The sequence below is a fragment of the Lepus europaeus genome, chromosome 22, assembly GCF_033115175.1.
Source record: "Lepus europaeus isolate LE1 chromosome 22, mLepTim1.pri, whole genome shotgun sequence".
Taxonomy (NCBI): domain Eukaryota; kingdom Metazoa; phylum Chordata; class Mammalia; order Lagomorpha; family Leporidae; genus Lepus; species Lepus europaeus.
Window position 1 is genome coordinate 25,840,542 of NC_084848.1, and position 23,141 is coordinate 25,863,682.

At 53.2% G+C, this 23,141-nt stretch overlaps 1 protein-coding gene across 1 annotated transcript; it reads right to left on the reverse strand.

Moving 5' to 3' along the window:
• Window positions 1-1,176: 1,176 nt before the first annotated feature.
• On the reverse strand, window positions 1,177-22,836 carry BATF (basic leucine zipper ATF-like transcription factor). Its single transcript, XM_062181721.1, has 3 exons — window positions 22,687-22,836; window positions 20,647-20,751; window positions 1,177-1,623 (listed from the first exon to the last, which is right to left on the reverse strand). The coding sequence occupies exons 1-3, from the start codon at window positions 22,747-22,749 to the stop codon at window positions 1,414-1,416; spliced, it is 378 nt and encodes a 125-aa protein (XP_062037705.1). The 5' UTR covers window positions 22,750-22,836; the 3' UTR covers window positions 1,177-1,413.
• Between the last annotated feature and the right edge of the window lie 305 nt (window positions 22,837-23,141).

Genomic DNA, 23,141 nt, shown 5'->3' on the forward strand with positions numbered 1-23,141 from the left:
TCACGTGGCTGTGGCCACTCCTTGGCAGGAGTGCGGTGAGCAAGGGCTGCAGGCCAGCAGGCATGCGGCCTGGGGCTCTCTGAGGGTGGGTCAGAGCAGGGTAAATGTGGCACGCTACCTGAAGACCACCCCCCCCCCCAGCCTGCCTGGTGTTAATGAGCCGCCCGTGGCCCCCACGGGGCTCCCAGGGCAGCTGGTGGACTCGTGGAGACAGGCAGTCATGGGCTCTGCATTGCTGCTCTCTATGCAAGGGGGTCTGCCAGGGGGGGTCTCTGCATTCAACTGCGTGCGGCCCCCTGAGAGCATCAGGGAAACACTGCCCTCCTGTTGCTGAGAGAGCTGGCAAGGGGCCAGCTCTGTGACACAGAGGGTTAAGCCACCACTTGGCCTTGGCATCCCTGGTGCTGATTCAAGGCCTGGCTGCTCCACTTCTGATCCAGCTTCCTGCTAATGCACCTGGAAAAGCAGAGGAAGATGGCCCAAGTATCTGAGCCCCTGCCACCCATGTGAGAGACCAGGATGAAGTTCTGGGTTGCTGGCTTCAGCCTGGCCCAGCGCCGACTGTTGCAGGCATTAGGGGAGTGAATCGGTGGATGAAAAATATCTCTCTCTCTCTCTCTCTCTCTCTCTCTCTCTCTCTGCCTTTTAAGTAAATCAGTACATTTAAAAATGCAGCTGGTGGGGAGCCTGGGGCATCCTTGAGACTTGGCGGTGCAGGTGCATCTGTGAGCAGGAGGTGACAGGACCCACCTGGCTTCCATCTCTCTGGATGACATCCTGCAGGGGTCCTTCTGCCTGGATGGAGGGCCGGAGGAGGGAGCACAGGAGACAGGGAGGAGTGGAGCAGGGAGGGATCATGTTGAGGGGACTGGGGCAAGAAGATTTCAAAAGGTGCCTAGAAACAGATGAAAGATGCTTTGGAAAAAAAAAAAATCAGGATCCCAAGCTGATCAACAAACCCCAAACAGAAGCACTGCTGGCAGAGGCTCCCCAGCCTTTGGTGGGTGCTTGAGGTCAAGACCACCCCCAGTGAATTCACCCCCAGTGAATTTCAAGGGACAAGCTAAGAGGGACACGGTCCTGCCAGGCTTGCTTCTTTTCAGACGTTTATTTAGAAAAACAACCCTGCCCAGCCCTCCTCCCTCTGTGCCGTGGGATTTGGGCTGCAAGCTCCATTCTCCTCGGGCTCGGCCTCCCACCTCCACGGTCCGGCCCAAGCTGACAGCTGCCCCAAGGCTGGGAGGCCTCGTGCCCCTCGGGCCGCCACAGCCCTCTTCTGTTCCGTCCTTCCTCCGGCTCTCCAGGTACAGGGAGTGCTGGGAGGGGCAAGGCAGCGAGGCCACAGTCTGTATGCCCTTCCAGGCCTGGCGGGCCAGTGGGGGCCGGGGCTGTGCTGGCTCCCGGTGCCGACGCTCAGGGCTGGAAGCGCGGGGAGCTGACGTGAGGCTGGTGGAAGGCATGGGCACTGTACACCACCTCAGGGGGCGAGGGCGCGCTGGTGGCCAGCACGGAGCACAGGGGCTCGTGGCTGCTCAGCACCGACGTGAAGTACTTCATCTCCTCCGTGAGCTGCTTGATCTCCTTGCGTAGAGCCGCGTTCTGTTTCTCCAAGTCCTCGCTCTCCTGCAAAGGCGACAGGTGCACATGGGTGTGTCAGGAAGGCAGCACGGCCGTGGGACACGGGGGCTGCAGGAGACTGGGATGGGCATATTGCTGGCATAGCCGTGGAGAAGCACATGGGAGGATTTTCCCGCACGTGTGTGCCTGAGTAGGTTTCAGGACGCCCACGCGTGTGTGCGCATGCCCAGGCCCCTGGTTATGAGGTTGAACCCTATGAGGCTGCTGGTATTTATCTGGCTCTGACCTCTGAAAACAGCTGTTTTATGTAGTTCTACCCGGTTTAGTCTGTTTTTTTTGGTTGCGGTCACCAACAGCCGAGGTTGGCTCGCCTTTCTAGAAGGAGGTTCCCCAAGTCCAAGTGCACAGCTTGGCTTCTGGCCCGCGCGGCAGAAAGGCACCAGAGCAAGCGGGCTGTGCAGAAGAGGCAGGCGGCAGGCCTGCTCTGCAAGTCCGCCGCGTCAAGTCCCCCGAGCCCTGTGACGCAGCGGGCCGGGAGTCAGCGTGAGCCGCCATCGGACAAACCTAAGCTCAGCTCACGGAGGCGCCTGCGCGGATGTGCTCGCTTGTGTGTGTGTGCGGGCGCCAGGGCCTGTGCGGGCGCGTCTGCAGGTGAGCGTCGGGCGCGGGGGGAGCCCGGCAGCAGGCCAGCACCTGAGCCCCCAGAACGAGGTCTGTTCCACCGCCTGCCCTCTGGGAACCGTGCGTCCTCCGAGCGCCCCCAGTGTTGGCCCTCAGCATTACAAGCGAGCACCAGGTTAATTGTCTCCTTGGCCCAAGTCTTCCTAAATATTCCGGGGTCAGTGTTTGCCATGACCTTCTGCCCAGCCAAGCCACCCCCCCCCCATTCTTGGAGGATTTGTTCCAGAACATTCTGAAGATATCTGAAATCTTGGTTACTACCAACCCCAGTGGATCCCCTGTCATTTATTTCCTATACATACCTACGATAAGCTTAATTTCCAAACCAGACAAGTAGAAAATGAATGACAATCACTGATAATAAAACAGAACACTGCAATAGAAGTTATTGAAAACTTGTGCCTGCTCAATAGGCTAATCCTCCTCCTGTGGCGCCAGCACCCTGGGTTCTAGTCCCAGTCGGGGCGCCGGATTCTGTTCCGGCTGCCCCCTTCCAGTCCAGCTCTCTGCTGTGGCCCAGGAGTGCAGTGGAGGATGGCCCAAGTGCTTGGGCCCTGCACCCCATGGGAGACCAGGAGAAGCACTTGGCTCCTGGTTTCGGATCAGCACGGTGTGCTGGCCGCAGCGGCCATTGGAGGGTGAACCAACGGAAAAAGGAAGACCTTTCTCTCTGTCTCTCTCTCTCTCTCACTGTCCACTCTGCCTGTCAAAAAAGAAAAAAGAAAACTTGTGAACTGTTTATTTTCTGAATTTTCCATTGAATATTTTTGGACCATGGGTAACTGAAACCACAGAAAAAAATGGCAGCTAAGGGGGCACTCCCATACTCTGGGTGTGTCCCAAGCCTGTGTGCAGCCTTTTCCTTTGTTGCTTGGGAGACAACAGGTGTGTTCCCATCAGGAAAACTGAGGGAGGCAGTGCCGGTTCCGGTCAGTCAGTTACACTGTGGTGATGAGCAGTTACTGGGAAGCAGAGGCACCTTTAGGGGGCCCAGGGGAACTGCAACCGTAAGGGTCACGTTTCCTGGCTCAAGCAGACCTTCTCTGCTGACAATTGATGCCCACAGAGGAAGGGGAAAGAGCATTGGAGGTGCAAATAAATTGCTTGTCAGTTCCAAAACCCAGCTGGTCCTTGGAGACCAAGTCTAGTTTTACATGGTTCAGATCTGCATTTTTAAAATGTGCCATTTCATCAGAATGAATAAAGTTGCTTGCTTAAAAATATTCACAAGTCCTTCCTAAAAGCTAGAGATTTGAACTTGGTGGCCTCAGGGTTTGGGACGATTTGGAATTCCGAATTTTTAACCAGTGCCCCGGTCATTTCAAATCTTTGAGCAATTTTGAAAACACTGGTTAACTACAGTATTAAATTTCCTTTAATTATTCAAGCCACTTACTGCCTATTTAAGGGCCTGGGACACACTTCGAACTCAAATGTTTGTTGACTAACTGATGACATCAGTTGCTGGTACAAAGAAGTTGACTGAAAAATAGGGTGGATGGTGGGTAGATTCCAGATAACTTGACATTTGACATTTAAAGCCGGGCCTAAGGGCGTTTGGTCCAGCAGCTAAGATACTGGTTAAGATATCTACAGCCCATAGCTGAATACCTGAATTCCAACCCAGCCCTAGTTCCTGGCTCCAGCTTCCTGCTAATGAGGCTTCTGGTAGGCAGCTGTGATGGCTCAAGTAATCGGCTTCCTGCCACCCACATGGGAGACTTGGATTGAGTCTCCAGCTCCTGGCTTTAGCCTGTCCCAGCCCAGGGCCATGTGGGCATCTGGGGAGTAGACCAGCGAATGGGAGCTCCTCTCTCTCTCTCTCTCTCTCTCTCTCTGTCTCCCTTCCTCTCTCGCATCTCCTGTGTATCTCTCTGCTTCTCAAAATAAACAAATTAACTTTGCCCTAAATCACCTATCAGGAGCCTGGGCTGCAGGCTAATGAGAGCTGGATAGGATTGGTCAGTTCCATTGCCAGTCATCCCAACCCCGGCTCCCCGGGAAGGGGGTGCTTTGTAAAGTGGTGCAGAAGTTTCTGACACGGACCTCAGCCCGGCCTTTCCAGAGGATGGTTCTGAGCTAGAATTAAAGGGGACGCCCATCACCAAAAGGGGCCTGGCGGTGGCGGGGTGGTACCTCGGCCCAGCCACTGCCCCTGCAGGCTGTGGCCGGCACACTCCGCTCCCCTTGCTTGTGCTTGCTTCCTGGCATGTCCCAGGGTGAGGGCATTCCCCACCGCCCCGCCCCTTTACCGAAAGGTAAGATAAAGCTCCATGATGAGACGGGGCGGTGTGGGTAGCACGGGAACTGGGGGCCAGGAGTCCTGGCCCCTTCCTTCCTTGAGCCCTACTCCTCGCCCCCTCTGAGAGTTTCCACTGGTGACACCATTTACTGTAAATTCTGTGCTCCGAAGAGCCTGGGCAAACCCCGAGCCAGAAGGGAGGGGCCGGGGTAGGCCGCTCTGACCTGCTCCCCGCCTTAGAGGCAGGCCCAGCTTTCGGGAAGTGACAGCGGCTCCTTCCTTGCTGAGCGCGCGCCACCGCAGAGCTCTCTGACCTTGTCTGCCTCGCTGCTCCCTGCCTTGCAAATCCCAGAGCTCTAGAAGCTGTGCAGAACCGCCGCCTGCTGCCGCCGCTCACAAGTCGACAAGAACTTGCCTTGACCCTGGGAAGAAACCCTGCTTCCTGCCAGGGGGGCCCCCAGAGAAAGCCGCGCGGCTGTCCCGGGTCGGGGTCAGGCGGTGTGCAGGCAGCCTGCGCTCGCAAGAGAAAGGAGTTGACTCCCCGTGCAGGAGGAAGTGGCTAGCTTGGGCCTCATCCTTCTAGCTCCCGCCTGCTGTTGCTTAGGCCAACGTGGCCCTCCCCGGGGCGGTCTTGCGGAAGGGACCACAGCAAAAGTGGCCGGGGGGAGCGGCTGTTTACCAGAGGCAAAACCGTCTCATCCCCAGCATCCCCCCAGGGACTGGGAACCTGGAGCTGAGCAGGAAATCTCTGGTGGGGGTGGGGTGGGGTGAGGGGTGAGCTTGCACCTGAGCGTCCACGTAAAACGGTGCACGCATCGGCTTTTTGGAACTCATTTAGGTCTCCGAGGCTTCTCACAATCACGCTTTGAGATGGAGACACTGGCTGTTACATTATTCCCACTCTACAGAGGAAGCCAACTGAGACCCCAGGACAGACCTACTCCACCTACCCCTCGAAAGGACCTCAGGCTCCTGGCAGCAGCTGCTAGGAGAAAGTGCTTCACGATCTGCCTCGAGACACTGGTTTTCTAGAAATTCAGAAACTGCAGCGTTGATCCAAAGACCCACAACCGAGGAAGAGAAGAGCAAGACTTGAGCCACGTGGTCCTTCCGTCAACACCCCCAGCGTCGAATTCCCCTGGGAGGCTCCAGACAGGAAGACAAAAGTCTCCAGGGAGCCCTAAGACGTCCTCTGTCACCCCACAGTCTCCCAAGAGAAAGCTGGGTCTGGATTTTGGTGGTCTCAACCCCAGGACGCTGAGTCAGCCACCCTGGTGGTCACAGAGCTGACTCTCTGGCCCCTGCACCGCACGGGGAGGGAGTCACCTGCCAGGCTGCTCCAGAGGAGGCCATCCCAGGTCTGGACCAGAGCCAGGTCCTGGACACCGGACCCCTCCCTCAGTGCTGGGTCCTCATCCCGGCTGGGTAACCCTTGGTGACCCACTTTCCCACCCGCCTTGAAAACAGGACCAGAACACTGATGTGCCACACACTGGGATCCCTCCCCCCCCCCCCCCCCCCGGGAGGGGTGGCCTTTGACACTACTCGGGCTTGATTCAGATTTAATAGCTCTGGGCTAGGGCCTGGCATTGGGTTGTTCAAGTCTTCCCAGGAGATCTAATGGACAGCTAATACAGAAAACCACAGCATCAGAAGATCTCCATAATTCAGATTCCAAACTGACTGCCCTGAGGGTGTTAGCAAAGTAGCGCCTCCGACCCCCTCCTTTGGGGAGGGTGTGGAGAGGGGAGCAGGGGGTGCAGAGTCAGCTTATATGAGAAAGATTAGTAGAAACCAAATTATTGAAAGTGTCGCCCCAGCTTGACTTCCAAATAATTAATGCACAGCGGATACCCCCAAGGTAGCGATCACTCTTTGAAGTACTTTAGGGTTGCTCTCCAGTTTAATCGTTGCAGCGACCGTGTGGGTGGGTAGCATTATCCCCCCCGTACACAGAAGGAAGCTGGGAGGTGTGGAGGGTACATGTGCCAGTGGCAGCACCAGGGCTGGGGTGGGGCGGGCTGGCTTCAGAGCCTGGGCCTTCCCTGCCACGTGGCCTCGGAAGCCCCTTTCTTCCTGACGGTGTTTGACAATGATCTCCTGCCCTGTTGGCTTCCCAGTGTCATCGTCCATCTTTCCCCATCTCATGCAAATGCCAGTCCTGTGTTCACAGTCCAGCCTCACCTGTGGGGTCGCCTGGTGCCACCTCTATCCAAGCCACGAGCAGCGTGGGAGTGGCTGGGGCACAGGGAGGATTCTGGGAAATCCCCTGCTGGAGGGGCTGAAGGGGGGGCCACTCAAAGAGCTCCTGAATGATGGGGAATCCCCAGGCGGTTCCCTTACCCCGGGGAGCCAACTGGGACAAGACCAAGGCCAGGCGAGCATTTGTTGGCAGGGCTCTGGCCCAAGGCTCTGCAGGGATTCTCCAAGCACGCAGAGCAGGGCTTGGGCCTCCCGCTGCCAGCCCTGGGTTAGTGCCTGAACCTTCTCCTTGCGTTGTCTCATCCCAGATTCCAGAAGGCTGAGAACAATCCCTGTGCCTGTTCTGCTCGGCAGAACATGCGCTCTTTCCAGGGAGCTGCCCCTTCTCACTGCAACGAGAGAGTGGGCTTTGATGCTTGTTTCTCATGCCCGGCCCTTCAGTGTCTCTCCGTTGTCATTCCCTAAACAGCAAATGCAGGCCGGAGGCGGTGCCCACCATCCCTGGAGCAGGCTTAGGACTGAGAGGTAGGACACTGTCCAAGCAGGGGGCAGATCCGTGCCTACAGCTGCCACCATTCCTTAAGGAAATTAGCCCTGGCCTCTGTCTGGGAGGGAAGAAGAGAAATCACCAACCCCAGAATCAGACGTGCGCCAACTGTCTGTGCACCAACTGAGGCGCGTGTCTGATTCTGGAGGAATCTTCACTTTTGTGCCTTTAGGGCCAGAAGTGCCTTTGTCATCGATGGACGTTTAGGCTGACACCTATTCCTTGGCTTTCAGTGACTCCAAGTAGCCTCACTTGGCAATTACCCCAAAGTCCTTCTCCCTTGCCTCCATCTACAGAGCCCGGAGAATCAGTCAAATAACCCAGCTTTCCCTGCAGCTAGGGGTAGCTCTGAGACAGAATTCTGACCAATGAGTTGCAATCAGAAGTATCTAGAGGGGCTGGAGCTTCCCAGCCTGCCAAAAAGGCAAAGCCTCCTCTCCAGGACGAAGGCCACGCTGCCTCAGCAGAGATGGGTGCCTGGAGGTTCAGCAGCCGTCTTGCAGCCTTGAGGATGGAGGAAGCCACACCCTGAGGATGGTGTGCAGACAGCAGCTGGGGGTTCCAGCCTGCTCCGTGCTCTTCTGCACTTCTTGCTTTCTGAGAGAACTAAACCATGACCTGGTGGCACCTCCAAGTCATGGCTTGTCTGTTACTGTAGTGGCATGCAATCCTGACCGACACCTCAGGTTAGAGAGGTCGCTACTGGCAAGCCCAAGTCTGAAAAGCGATCGAACAACAACCAAACGATCGATAATTGCCATCACAGCATAGGTGTGAACTGCTTTGTTTTAAGTCGCCGGGGAGCTGGGACAGAGCGTTTGGGGATGGACCCACAGAATCACTCCAGACTCACTCCCTGCCTTCTGCTCCACGAGTCTGCTGGGTTTCAAACCCCACTCACTGCTCCTGGTTCTCAACCCTGGCTGCCTACTGCAGCCACCTGGAGAGTTTTGAGCAGCCGCAATCCCTGGACTTCACCCCCCAGAGATTCCTGTATCATTGTTCTGGGGTGTGTCGCAGGCATCAAGATTTTAAAAATGCTTCCCAGAGGGGCTTAATGGACAACCAAGTTGGGAATTGTGTTCATAGTGGATTCTTCTTCCATATAATATAAATATATAGCGTTTAATTGTGTTAGATGCATTTTGCATGTTTATATTATTTAATGTATTTTATAATGTATAGTATAAGGAACATAAAGAAATTGTAAAGAGTCCAGGAAACATTTCCCAGTTAAATTTTTTTTTTCTAAAAGTAAGAAGCTCTTTAACTTTATTACGTGACTGCTATGAAATTTGCCAAAAACAATTTCAAGCAGCCTGGTCCAGTTCTCTCTTATGATGGAAAGGCAAGAGGTAGCAGAGCTATTGAAATCTCATTGATTCTAACTTTATCAAATTAGTTACCCCAAGATGTTGATTTTATGAGGGCAGGAGCTGTTATCATCTGTACTTTTTTGTCCGACATAGTAAGTGTTCAGTAAACTCACACTGCTTGCCTGCCAGTGTGGAATCTGTTAAGAACTGGCCAAAATATGGCCGGTGCTGCGGTTCAGTAGGCTAATCCTCCGCCTGTGACACACGCACCACGCGTTCTAGTCCCTGTTGCCCCTCTTCCAGTCCAACTCTCTGCTGTGGCCCGGAGTACAGTGGAGGATGGCCCAAGTGCTTGGGCCCTGCACCTGCATGGGAGACCAGGAGAAGCACCTGGCTCCTGGTTTCGGATCAGCGTGGTGTGCCGGCTGCAGCGGCCATTGGAGGGTGAACCAACGGCAAAAAGGAAGACCTTTCTCTCTGTCTTTCTCTCACTGTCCACTCTGCCTGTTAAAAAAAAAAAAAAAGAACTGGCCAAAATCTGAAGAAACAGTCTACCAAGTAGATTTGTAATGTCTAAGAGACATCCAAAGGGGTGTTTAACTCAAAGTTCAAGTTCTTCAGCAGCTTCTACTTTGCTACTCTGGGGTGGTTTCAAATGAATGGAAGAGATTCACTTTTAAAAAGCCCAAGGTCAGATCCCTGCTTAGCAACACTTTTGTTCCCCAAACTGTAGCTATGGTGTGGGAGTCACCGAAGGACAGCACTTTCAGAACTCTGCACGTAATTTCCCCAGCTCGGACTTGACCTTCCCTGTCCACGCCAGTGCAAGAGACGGGCAGCTGTGAAGAGCCAGGCTGGGGGAATGGCTGGTGCTCTCCAAGCTTTCATACACAGCCAAGACACCTGATTGATGTATGGGAAAGAGCCCGGCCTGGCATTCAGTACATGAACCACTGTGACGCCCTCCCCTGGGTAAAACTAAAGAAGCTCGCAGTACTGCACTGTCCTACCTTTGCTCTGTCATTGACGCCATCAACAGTCCCCAGGGGGTGCTATGGCTTCCCATTTTGTAATCAAAATTTAGGCTCAGATAAACCTCCAGGCCGGAATTTGAATTAGTCCCTGTCCCCGTCTCAGCTTGGATCCTGCTCCCTGTAGCACATCTCCTCCTCACTGCCTCCACCAGGCATCCTCCCACCTTCCCCGGTCTCCTCTGCAATCACGTTTGCCTCCAAGGCCGGGGTCCTGGGGAAGCCTTCCCGGTCACCGCCCGCATGCCCATCCCTTGGTCACTCTCCACGGTGCACCGTTTCGTTTACCTATTCACTTCCCGCTCCGGCTTCCAATTGAATGAAAGGGCCAAGGAATCAGAAAACCGCTGTTTTCCCAGTGCCTCGAGCAAAGTGCCCCTGGCCTGGAGGAGGCCGGGCGGCACCGGTTGAGGGGGTCTCTCCTGTGACGGCGCAGGCTCCAGGACTGGGAATGGGGCCTTTGCGTGTGTGAGTCTGCACGTGAATGATCAGGCATTTTCTTGTGCAGGGAATTGCTCTGGGGGCTGGGAATCCAGGCCCCTCTGCCTGGCTCTGGGCTTCATCCCTTCGCTGGAGTTCTCGGACGAGTCCCAGGTCCCTTCCCTTGGGTCCTCTGAGTCGGGGGTGACTGGATAGTCACACTTGTCCACGTGCACACTTTGGTGTGGTCCTGGTGTGACAATTTTCCAGTGTACTCCATCACTCCCCAGTGTTCCCAATACGAGAATAAATGGAAAGTTCTAGCAAACCCTGACCCCTAAATTCTGCCTCAATTGTGTCCTCTTTGTGTTCTCAATTTTCTCACCCTTCTGTCTAATCGTCTTCATCTTGTTTTAAATTTTAAAAATACAGTATAACTGTATTAACCATATTTTAAAAAATTTTAAAATGCCCACGATCCTTGTCGGCTAACACCCATTCTCATTGTACAGATTGCCATCTTTTTAAACAAACGTGCAAAGCTATTTTTACAAACCTCAACAAGAACACACGTACAATTTGTATTTTGCTTCCTGTGTCAACTTTGTCACATCCACCAGTACCTCTTCAAATCAACGATCGGCAATTTACTTAAAAAGGTCTTCTAGGGCTGGGTGTTTTGGTTGCTATCAAATTGTCACTATCGTCAAGAACGCTGGAACAAACAGCTTGATGCCGCCTGGAATCTGTCTTTGCTCAGCTGCCGTCCGGGGTGATTCCTAGCAGACAGACCAATGCGGCCGAGCGCACAGTCAGTCTTCCAGTCTGTGGCAAGCACAGCTGTAACGAGGTTGTGTGAGCCTTGGCAGCTCATGTCAAGAGCCTCGGGTGGTCACTGACGTCATCCATCGGCGTATTAACTGTTAAGTCAACAACAGGAGTCACTGTGCACTAACTCCCCATGCAGGACCTCGGTCCTCACTGAGCTGTGTTATGAGAGTTAACTGTAAAACCTGTTCTCAAACAGGTTGTGTGTGTGTATGTGTGTGCGAACTGTTCTAATCTTTACTTAGTATAGAGTTGGTCTTCTGTGTATAAGGTTAATTGAAAATGAATCTTGGCCGGCGCCGTAGCTTAACAGGCTAATCCTCCGCCTTGTGGCACCGGCACACCGGGTTCTAGTCCCGGTTGGGGTGCCGGATTCTATCCCGGTTGCCCCTCTTCCAGGTCAGCTCTCTGCTATGGCCCGGGAAGGCAGTGGAGGACAGCCCAAGTCCTTGGGCCCTGCACGCGTGTGGGAGACCAGGAGAAAGAAGCACCTGGCTCCTGGCTTCGGATCAGCACAATGTGCTGGCCGCAGCGGCCATTGTGGGGTGAACCAACGGCAAAAAGGAAGACCTTTCTCTCTGTCTCTCTCTCACTATCCACTCTGCCTGTCAAAAAAAAAAAAAAAAAAGAATCTTAATGGAGAATTTGACTGCGAATGGGGGAGGGTGGAAATGGGGTTTGGAGGGCAGGTATAGTGGGAGGAATCACTATATTCCTAAAGTTATACTTATGTAATTTGTACTCCTTAAATAAAAGATTTCTTTGGGGAAAAAAAATAATATCCCTGGGCTGGGTATTTGGTGCAGCTGTCAAGACGCTGCTTGAAATGCCTGCAGCCCGTAGGAAGACCTAGGTTCCCGGCCCGGCTCTGCCTCCAGTTCCTGCTTCCTGCTGATGCACAGCCTGGAGGCAGCAGGTGACGACTCAAGTGCTTGGGTCTCTGCCACCCACATGGGAGACCCGGACTGAGTTCCAGGTTCCTCTCTCCAGTCTGACCCAGCCCCATCTGTTGCTGGCATCTGGGGTGTCAACCAGCAGATGGAAATCTCTCTCTGTATCTCCCAAATAAAATGAAAATAAATAAAATCTTTAAATAACAGCAACAACAGAAGAAGGCTGTGTGAGATACATAATGGCATCAGCCCTGAGTGCACGCGTCACTTTTGTCTTAACTTCCCTGGCACTGCACTTAGCTGTTCTAATTTTAAATCGTTATTTTTGCCAGCTGACTTATGAAGGTTTCTTCCTTTCGCTTTAATGTCACAGTCATCAATTGCTAAGGAAGAACAAGTTCTACATGGGTCTCCTTAGCTTTGCTCTGCAGGGAACACTGGGCAAGTTCTGGAAATGCTTCTGTTTGCCACAACTTGGCGTGTCCGTGGTGGCGGTGGCAGGGTGTCCTGTTGGTGTCTGTGGGTAGAGTTTATATTTTATGCTGCACAGAGCAACCCTTCCCCCGACAACAAAGAATGAGCGAACGCAAGACGTCAGTGGTGCCGAGGTTCAGACACCCTGCCTTAGCGTGTATCATGTTCCTAATCAGAATAGAAAATTAGGTTAATCTCACGTTGGTAGGAAAAGTGTTGTGTGAGCTCTCTGTTCCTAGCCTCTGCCCTCTGGTCTCCTGGAGGCTGGGTGTTTTTCTTTTCAAGGATGTGCTCTCCTTGATAGTCAATGGTCGCTTGCTTCATCTGATGTAAGCATTCCCCCAGTGTGTCCCTTTAGTTTTGCACTGTGACATCAAAGCCTCTTTTACATAAAGGAGCGCTTCGATTTCAACGCCCTCTCTCTCTTGGTCTCTTGTTGTATGCCAGAGCTTTGTAGCTGACAAGGGTCTGGCCTGGTCAAGCATTCTGGCTCATGGCCTCCTTCTTGGCTTACCCTTTGCAAAAGGACATACAAGAGTAGTTCAAAAAGTGCATGGAAAAAAAAAAAAAACCAACAGAATTTGGGTCCAAAAGTTTTTTGAAATCCTTGCATAGTTTTTTCATGATAGGAATTTCCCATGAAATTTCATGACGGTCCCATCTATGCATGGATTTCAAAGTCAATCTATCTTTTCATTCTGTTTTGAGGTGCCCCGTGGGTGAACCACACCACCTGCAGAGCAAAGCTGTGTGGAGCAAAACAAAAAAGCAGCCTGGTGGGAAGGCGAGGGGTTTGGGTGCTTGAGCGTCCTCCCGAAAGACGCCAGTTCCCTTATTGTTAACGAGACAGGCTGCTCTAGCATATGTCTGAGTGTCCTTTATTATTTTTAAAAAATATTTATATGAGAGGCAGAGAGAAACATAGAGACACACACACACACACACAGAGAGAGAGACAGAGACTACGAGAGAACTGCCATCTGCTGGCTTACTCCCTAAATGTCTGCGATGGCTGGGACAAAACCAGGCAGAAGCCGGGAACTGGGAACTCAATCCAGGTCTCCCACAAGAGTGGCAGGAACCCAATTACCCAGGGTCTGCATTAGCAGGAATCTGAAGCCAGGAGGCAGAGCTGGAAATGAATCTCATGTACTATGTAGAATGTGGGCATCTTAACCATTAGCTAAATGCCCACTCCCTCTGAATTCACTTTGAATTCTGTAATCCTACAAACAAGGTTGTAAGACCATAATTATTGCCGGTCCCTCGACAGCCCACGATGGACTTTGGTACAGACAGCCCACAATGGGTTTCGGCATGGACAGCCCACAGTGGATTTCGGCATGGACAGCCCACAGTGGATTTCTGTATGGACACCCCACGATGGATTTCGGTATGGACAGCCCACGATGGACTTCGGTACGGACAGCCCACGATGGATTTCAGTACAGACACCCCACGATGGACTTCGGTACGGACAGCCCACAGTGAATTTCGGCATGGACAGCCCACAATGGATTTCGGTACAGACAGCCCACAGTGGATTTCTGTATGGACAGCCCACGATGGATTTCGGTACGGACAGCCCACGATGGACTTCGGTACGGACAGCCCACAGTGGATTTCTGTATGGACAGCCCACGATGGATTTCGGTACGGACAGCCCACAATGGATTTTGGCATGGACAGCCCACTCCAGGAAGCAGGGGCCCGGTTGGCTTCTACAGAGGACTGAGGACGCCGTGCAGCCTGAGCAGGGGCTCCCCGGCCAGACTTTCTCACCCTTCTCGAGAGAAAGGGATCTAGCAGCTACTGAGCACAGCCAGCCTCGTGAAGACACTGCCCAGGGGCAGCTGCCACTCTGGGACCTGGGAGCTGCAATCCCTTGTAGCCAGGCACTTATTTTTTTTTTTTAAATTAAACTAACATTTATTTATTTAATTTATTTGAAAGGAAGAGAGACAAAGAGACAAGGACAGTGACAGAGACACAGACACACACACATACACACACACATAGAGAGAGAGAGAGAGAGAGATCTTCCATCCTTTAGTTCACTCCCCAAATGTCTGCAACAAGCCAGGTTGAAGCCGGGAGCCTGGAGCCCCATCCAGGTCTCCTAGTTGGGTGGCGAGGATCCAAGTACTCGCGCCCTCGCCTGCCGTCCCACAGGAGTGTGCCTTAACAGAAAGCTGCAATCACAAGTGGAGCCAGGACTTGAACCCAAGCACTCCGGTCTGCATGCGGACATCCCGCTGGTCTTTCACTACGACATCCATCACCCTCCCCTAGACAGACATTCTTTCTCGTGTCCAGAGCTGTCCCTTCAAGTGTGCCTCGCAGACTCAGCCACGCCCAGCTGACATCAGTGGAACCAGCGGTTCAGGTGATCAATTGTCTTGGCATGCTTTTTGTCCCCAGATGCAAATCACCTAATGTTTTAGACAGTTAGAGACTACTTTGATGTTTAAATGGCACATATTCATCATAGTAAACTAGTACAGAAAAGTACAAGGAATAAGATAAAGTAGCCAAACTCAACCAAGAATAACCACTATTAGAATTTTAGAGAATTTGTTTTCAGACATCCCTTTGAGCTGCCACCAAGCCCAAAGCCTAAACTTGTTCCGTGAATGGGGTTATCTTCTGCCTACTCTTTGTAATTTGCTTTTCTTACTTAATCCTGTATCACTGGCATCTTTCTGCTTTGCTAAATACAGATCTACAATAGTCATTTTAAGTGCCAGTGTACAGTTCTACTGTATAAAAGTGTCCTAATGCACTAATCCTATTGTTAGCCAAGCCAAGGATTACAGCTCAGAGGAAGGGCTCAGTGCTCACGGGTAACGATGCCTGGAGCATCGGTGTGCATCCTTCTTCCTTCAAAGCTCGCAGGTGGAACTGCGTGTTGGGGTTATTCCCATGTAAGATGTTAAATATTGCTACAAGTCCTTCTCAAAAAAAATTTCAAATCATATTTTTATAGAGATGCCTTCACTTTCTTGGCCAGACCTGACAATGGTTGGGGAAAGCATACATTTTAGACAATGTTGCTTAAAAAGCAGAAAAACATATTGAGGAAGGAGTTCAACGAAGATAAAGATTGGGGGGGTTGGAGAAGGCGGTGAGATAGCTTAGTGATTAGGAAGATGGGTTCTGAATCAGATGGGTGTAGTTACAAGCTCTGTAACTTTGAACAAGTTGCTCCACCTAATCAACGGGTTATACAGTAAGATCTCTGTGCGGGTGAAATGAGATACTGCAGGCAGAGCACGTAACGGATATGCACAAAGCCCTGTGTACGATTCACACACGTTTAAAAAGAAATTCATGGCGATGGAGAGGCAGAGATGCTTCTCCTTTCCAAAGATGGCTCACTGGCTCCACATCGAACCATCTTAGGCTGGAACGAGCCAGAACGTTCCTTTTATTTTTTATTGATCTATGACTTCTCTGTGCCCATAAACATGACATGGTCTCCAAGAGAGAGAGAAGCCCAGAGTGAAGCCGGACTGAGGGCCGCCCCTCCGCAGGCCTGCCTGGGCACCCAGAGCAACAGTGCAGGTGTAAGGAGGCCTGGGTGGGGGGGCAGACCTCTGCTGGGCTTCTTTCCTTCCATTACCCAGTTTCCCTCCCATTGTACATCCTTTATCTCTCACCGCACCAGCTCAAAACTCTCCCTAAGGCGTGATCTATGCTTCATAAAGGACATTAAGCATACACCCTGGAGCCTGTAACGCCCTTTCTCTTCTTAAACTGGTGGGAGGCTCCTCCAGGAGCCGGTCCCAAGCAAGCCCCTGGCCCGCCGCCACCTAAGGGAGTGCCTAAGCCTGCAGCCCTCAAACTTGACCCTGGTACCCTCACTGGCTCCCCGACCATGGACGCTTAGCACAGCTCCGAGCTAACACTGCTGTCTGCCCCGCTCCGCTGTCTCCCCGACCTTGAGTCTCCTCATGAATGAAGCTTCTGGACCCCAACCCTCTTTCTGCTCACCCTGGCCCGTGGACTCAAAGTCCTTCCTGCTGCTGGTCAGCACCAGAGACCCACGCCGTCCACCAGGATGGCTGCTCTGGGGGAACCGCTTTGCTGCCCTTTCGAGGGGCACCTTCTGTTGATGGCTGGGAGGGTCACCGGATCCCAGCTGACAGCTGCTTCTCCTCTAGGCCCCGGGCGTGTACTGAGGACGTTCCCGGCGTCAAATGTCACGATGGAGGATTGCTCCGTGGGTGGCATCAAGATCAGGAGGGAGAACATCCTAATGCAAGTGCAGGGGGCTCAGCAGTGCAGGTTTGGTGTTTGTTCGATAAAAAGGAAAGCACGGAGGGTGGGCTTTTCACAGCAGTGAAGACACTGCTCGGGGTGCTCACGTGCCGTATCGGAGCACCTGCTAACGTGCATCCTGGGGGCAGCAGGTGAGGGCTCAGGTACATGGGTCTCTGCCCCCCAAGGTGGAAACCCAGAGTTCCCAGCTGCTGGTCCTGCCCTGGGCCTGCCCTGGCTGTTGTGCCAGTTAGGGAGTGACCAGCGTACGGAAGGTCTGTCTGTCTGTCTGTCTATCTATCTATATCCAAGCTAAATAAAAAGATAAAAATGCAAAGCATCTCCCTCTTGTTTCTTTAGTTCTACACTTCAGAAACAAATATAATTATCACGTTTTGATAATGCACTCAAACATTTTCAAGTTTATATAGTTCTGCACATATAAGTATCTTTCTCTTATTAAGAACACAAGTGGGTTGCCGGCGTCGCGGCTCACTAGGCTAATCCTCCGCCTGTGGCGCCGGCACCCCGGGTTCTAGTCCCAGTTGGGACACCAGATTCTGTCCCGGTTGCTCCTCTTCCAGGCCAGCTCTCTGCTATGGCCCGGGAAGGCAGTGGAGGATGGCCCAAGTGCTTGGGCCCTGCACCCGCATGGGAGACCAGGAGAAGCACCTGGCTCACAGCACGCCAGCCGTAGCGGCCATTGTGGGGGTGAACCAACTGAAAAGGAAGACCTTTCTTTCTGCCTCTCTCTCTCTCACTGTCCACTCTGCCTGTCAAAAAAAAAAAAAAAGAAAGGAAAAAAAAAGAACACAAGTGGGAGCAAACTCAGTACCATATTCATACCTTTTTTCACTTCGAATTACAGAATTCTGAGCGGTAACTCCTTCAGATGCCACTGCTTGCTGTAAGAGCTACCCAGCATGCCACTGACTGCATGAACCGCATCTTATTTAATCACTTCCTTGCCAAAGGATGCTGAGCTGTCTCCAGCCCGGGTTGTGAGGAACAACAAAGCAACCATTGTCTTTACACGGTCAGGATGTCATCGTCTGTGCGCACGTTTGCGAGTAAACTCCCAAATGTCAAACTGCTGAGTCGCAGGATCCGTGCACTGACAGTCTGGGTGGATAGGGCCCCGCGGCCCTCTAACGGGGCTGGCCTGTCTGCCTTCCTCCTGTCCTGACAGCGGCTGCTGGCCCCTGCTGCTCCTCAGCCTCGGCAAACAGGTGCGTTAGCGACACCTTTCCTCTTTGCCAATCTGTTGCTTCCATTAGTATTTTCCTAACCGAGCGAGGTCTAGCCTCTTCTCACAGGTTTATCTGCTGTTCACCTTTCTCCTTCTGCACACGGCCCATTCGTGATTTCTCATTCTTCTTCTGTGTTGTTAGTCAGTTTCCTGGTCAGAAGAGCTTTCATGTGTTAAGGAACCATGGCTTTATTTTTTTGTACCGCATGTGTGACAGATATTTTTTCCCCATTTGCCATTTGCCTTTGATTTTGCATATAGTTTTTTGAGCCAGACAGACATTTTCAATTTTCATGTATAAATGTAATCATCTTTCCCTTATGGTTTCAGAGTTTTATATGCATTGTAAAATGCTACTGGTTTTCATCTGCTTGAAAGACAGAGTGAGAGAAGGAGAGAGAGACAGACAGACGAGAGGAAGATCTGCCATCTGCTGGTTCACTGTTCCAGTGCTGCCAATGGCCAGGGCTAGTTCAGGCTGGAGCTGGGAGTCCAGACCTCCACCCGGCCTCCCCCATAGATGGCAGGGGCCCACACTCTTGGCCATCATCTGCTGCCTCCCAGGAGGCATTCACGGGGGCTATTTGCTGGGGGTCTCAGGCATGCAAGGTGCCTCTAAAATTTCCAGTCTTTAAGCAATCTTTCAACGCCAAGCTTCCATGATTAAATAGATGTATGCGTGTATGTACGTACTGGTTACGGATCCTGCTTCTTACAATGACCGTTATTATTACAGATTGAGTATTACTTGTGTGAGATGCTTGGGATCAGAAGTGTGTCAGAATGCAGATTTTGGGGGGGGGATTTTGGAATATTTGCATAATGAGCTACCTTGGTAATGAGACCCAAGCCTGAACGCGAAATTCATTTGTGTTTCATATACACTTTATGCACACAGCCTGAATGATAATTTCACACAAGATTTCTAGTGCACCTGCATTTTGACCGCGACCTATCACATGAGGTGCGGTGTGGAATTTTCCACTTGCAGTGTCATGTCAGCACTCCAAAAGCTTTGGATTTAGCAGCATTTCAGGTTCTTGCATTTTCCGATTAGGGATGTCCAAACTCTCCTACCCCTATTATACTTGATTTTTGTCAGTGTGTGCTCTATGCCAGGCACTGTGTTGAGCTCTTTACATGCATGAACTCCTTTTTTTTTTTTTTTTTTTTTTCTCATCTTGTAGCTAACGGGCCAGAGGCTGAGGAGGGACCAAGAATCTCCGAGTTCAGACCCACAGTCAGCCGGCAGCGGAGCTGTGATTCAAAGCCTGTCCTGACCCACAGCTGCCAGCCTACACTTAGCTCCCACTGAAAACCAAAGTCACAAATGTGTAAAGCTTCTAACAGCTTTCCAGTCCCGAGACGTTGGCTACTTGCTCGAAAAGGACGATTGTGTGTATCCCTTGTCATCTTTACTTGTAGGCTTTCCTGCAGGGATATCGAATCAGAACCAAACTCTGATAGAGACCAAATTAGAGATCAGAGCTGTTCAAGACTAAGAGGGTGAGCCAGTGTGTGCAAGCTCCCAGCGCCCGTGAACTCCCAGACAGCACGTGCGCAGCAGGGCTGCCAACGCCAGAACGCCTGAGCCGTGGTTCGCAGTCAGCACAGACTTGCTGATCGTTCGTTCTGTTTTTCAATTCAGCAACTACATGCGAACCGCCAACTGTGTTAGTGTGCAATAGAGGAGATACTGCACAGATCTCAACCAAGCCACAAGTACCTCATCAGGGAGGCTGGTGCAGCCTGCTCCCTACATCCTTTCAAAGCTCAAAGAAGCATCCTCCACCATAGTCCTGAACCCACAAAAGTCTACGCTTTCTGCGGGGTCTTCCGAAAGTTCATGGAAATTTTTATTATGAAAGAACTATTTTGCACCAAAATACACACATTGTTTAATTCCATTCGTTTTCACCAATGCTCTCATCTTTCCTTTAGAAGGTTACAACAGTTCTAACTGCTGATGGCTGTGCTACTCATCCCATTAAATCCAAGCCTATTCGCTTATGACGCCAATCATATTTTTCGCCCTTGAAAGCAATTGCTAGGGTCGAGAGCCATGGGAGTATTTCAGGAGGAAGGACTTCGAGGTAGGATTGCGAGAGGATGAGAGGAGCGGATGGAAGAAAAGGGAAGCAGTGCCGAGAGCTGGTGGAATGAGAATCGACCCAGGGCCGAGTGAAGCCAGGAGGGTGGTGAGGTGCGCAGGTGAAGAGGAAGCATCGCATTCCAAAGCACGGAATCAGGACTTGAACCCTGATGTGGGAGGGCCTGGGGCCGCCTGGGCGACGGCCACGAAGCCGCAGCCGCAGCCGAGGCCCTGGGCCCGCTCAAGCTGGGGGTCAAGGCTTTGTCTAGGAAAGTTTGGGGCGAGAGGCAACTCAGCCAGGATGGTGAGCAGCCCGGGTAAGAGCCATGGGATATCATGAAAGATAGAGGTTTCCAAATAAAACTTGAACGAGGCCCAGAAACAAGGAGCAAGGTACAGCACCGGGGCCCTCCGGGGCCCCAAGGCAGGGACATCTGAGTGGCTTCCAAGAGGCGGGGCTGTGTGTGATCCCCACAGCTCCCCACACCCCTGTTCTCCATGGCTGATGAAGGACAGCGCCCCCTCGTCCGCCCCTCCCCGAGCAGGTGGCCTCTGGGGGCTTCCCACAGCCAACTCACCTGCCCGCTGAGCCCTTTTTGGGGTAGAAAATCTCATTCCCCTACTGTACAACCTCCTGGCCCATTCCCTGCTACAGAATCTCCCTTGTACACTCCTCGGAGACTGCCCCCTCCAACCTCACCCCACGGCCTCCCGCTCCACTTGCTCCCCCCCCCCCCACATCCTCACGCAGGCAGAATCAAAGCTGAGGTCCTCACTTAGGAGGAGGGGTGAGTGCCAGGAGCGAAGGCCAAGGCCAAGAGCAGAGGGCTCACCAAGTGCAGGGTGTCGGCTTTCTGTGTCTGCCGCTGCCGGCTCTTCTGGGCAGCGATGCGGTTTTTCTCCCTTCTCTGAACTTTTCTCACGTCATCGGAGGAGTCCTGGGAGGCAGACAGCGGGCATCAGGCAAGCCTGCTCCTCTCCAGCCATCCGCCCTCCCTGGTCTCCACCTCTTCATGCGACTCCATCCCCAGATCTGCACCCCCTCCTCCCCGGCTCCACCAGGAGAGCTCTCCCCCTGTCCCAGGTAGCCTTGGGGCTCTAGGGCTTGCCTTGTCCACAAGGCCTCCCTAGGGCCGTACTTGGCAAAAACAGCGAGGGTGGTGCAGCGTGTTTTATCACCTCTCTGCGCCACCCTCACTCTCTTGCTTCATCACCCAGAACCTTCTTGCTGTTACTTTTTGAGCGCTTCCTCTGTGCCCACCTCTGTGTAAGCGTGTTCTGGGAGGAAGTCCCGCTTCTGGGACACCCGTGGCGTTGTTTCCATCTTACACGTGGGGAAACGGAGATCTCTTCCTGCCTTCCCAGGACCCACTGTTTGCTCTCCGTGGAGCCTGCAGCTGCACCCCTGAGCTGAGGGCCCTGGCCACCGCTCTGCCTCCGGTTTCCCTGCGGCCCTTCGTTGAGTTCAGCCAACACGAGCACAATGCTTGCTCCAGACGAGACGCTTAGAAGAGGGACCTTAATGGTGGCAGCTCCGTGGCTGTGGTGGGCAGTGCATGGGTGCTCAGGGGGACGGCGTGGGGCCTTGGCAGGTGCTCTAATTGCATCCCATTGGCTGCTGCCTCCTAGGCTTGGCCAGAGAGGGCAGCTCCCGCCTCCCCCCTGTGCGAGGCTGCACAGACTCCTGCCCTGTGCCTGCTCGCATCCCTCAGGCTGCAGGGGCACAGATACCCAGGCCGGGCATGTGATGCCCCGCGAGCCCAGGACGTGGAGGCCGCTGCGGGACCAGGGCACTGGGGCAGATAAGGAGGAAGCGCTCTTCCCCTACGGGGGATGGGGAGCCGGGTTACCATGGAAGCCGTGAGTAATTTCCTTCCGAAGAAGGGGCCAGTGCAGACTTCCAGGCAGCCTGAGCCGCTCCGATAGCATCTCAAGCCGAGGGCCAGAGGGGTCGCCCTCTGCAGGGCTGCCGCGGAACTCCGTCCCACCTGGTCGCTGCCGGAGTAGATGCTCACTCCTGCAGCATTTTGAAAGCTTGCCTGGCTATCTGTGCCAAGCGTGCAGTTTTTACACCACGAATGTGGAGAAGATTTTAACCCCCTGATATGCAAACAGTGGCTCTTGGGAAGGCAGGAGGGAGCGGGGATATCTTCTAGGGAGCGATGTCAGGAGTGCAGTGGTGGAGAAAGCCCCAGGAGCTGGGAGACGGGCAGGGGGCTTACATTTGGGGGAGATCCGGACATCACAAGCTGGGAGCCCAGTGCTCCCAGTGGAAGTATCCCAGTCACCCAGCTCCCCCAGAGCCACCCCTTCATTTGTTAACTCCCTCCGTCCTGAGGCCACAGGGGACCTAAGTTTTAGTGGTGGCCCCAGCATCCCTCGCTAGTGGCAGGTTCAGCAACAGGGGCAGTGCCTGGGTCCTCATCCCTCTAATTTTCCAACCTGCTCTCTTGGGGATTCACTTGTCCCTGGCCTCCTTTTTCACCCTGGGGGTGCTGTCCTGGGAACAGTAACAGGGTTTAGGCTGGGCATGGCATCAGCCCCCGGGAGCCTCTGCCTTAGAGAGAAGAGACCCTTTTGAAGTCCATGCCCCTCTTGGCTTCTTAGAAAGTTGCATGGGGCAGGAATCCCGCTGAGGCAAAGGCAGTGGGAACCACCCCCCACCCCCACCCCGCCCCGGGGAAAGGAGAAGATTAAGGGGCTTGGGTAGAACACGCAGGAAAAGGAGGGTCCCCCACCCCCACCCTTGGACTCAGAGTGTAATTGCAAAGGCCATGTCTGGACTCTCAGTGCTCACGCCACGCATCACTCCCCTCCCCCGGCCCACCCCGGGCAGAGGCAGAAAGCAGCAGAGAGGGGAAAGAGACCACTACCTGCTTGCCAGGCGGAGGAGAGCGGCTGAAGCTGGAGTCACTGCTGTCAGAGCTGTGAGGCATGGCTGGACTCTTCCGGCTCTCGCACACAGCCCCACGCGCCTCCGGGCTCTCTCGTCACCAGCTGGCCTCCGCCAGCCCTCCGGTCTCCACGGGTGCCGCCGCCGACCCCTGCGTGCGTGCGTCCTGCTCTGGGGTGCGGAGGGACTGCTCCCCACTGGGACATGTCGCTCGCTTTGGGGCTGGCGCGCGCTCTCTCTTGTGGTTTCTGGTGATTGACGCTGGAAGTCACATGGGCGGAAACTTCAAGTTAGAAGTGAACTTGAGAAAAAAATACATCTCTGGGAAAAGACCCGCAGAATTATGTGAAAGAAAAAAAAAAATACACCAAACCCAAGATACCTTCCGACAGTTGAGAGGCGGAGCGGCTCTCTTCAATTGATGAAGATAAAAGA

Coding starts and splice junctions, on each gene's coding strand:
- BATF (XM_062181721.1), bottom strand. CDS start 22,749: ATGCCTCACAGCTCTGACAGCAGTGACTCCAGCTTCAGCCGCTCTCCT. Junction 20,752..22,686: donor CTCCTCCGCCTGGCAAGCAG/GTAGTGGTCTCT, acceptor TCTGCCTCCCAG/GACTCCTCCGATGACGTGAG. Junction 1,624..20,646: donor AAGCCGACACCCTGCACTTG/GTGAGCCCTCTG, acceptor TCGCCTTTGCAG/GAGAGCGAGGACTTGGAGAA.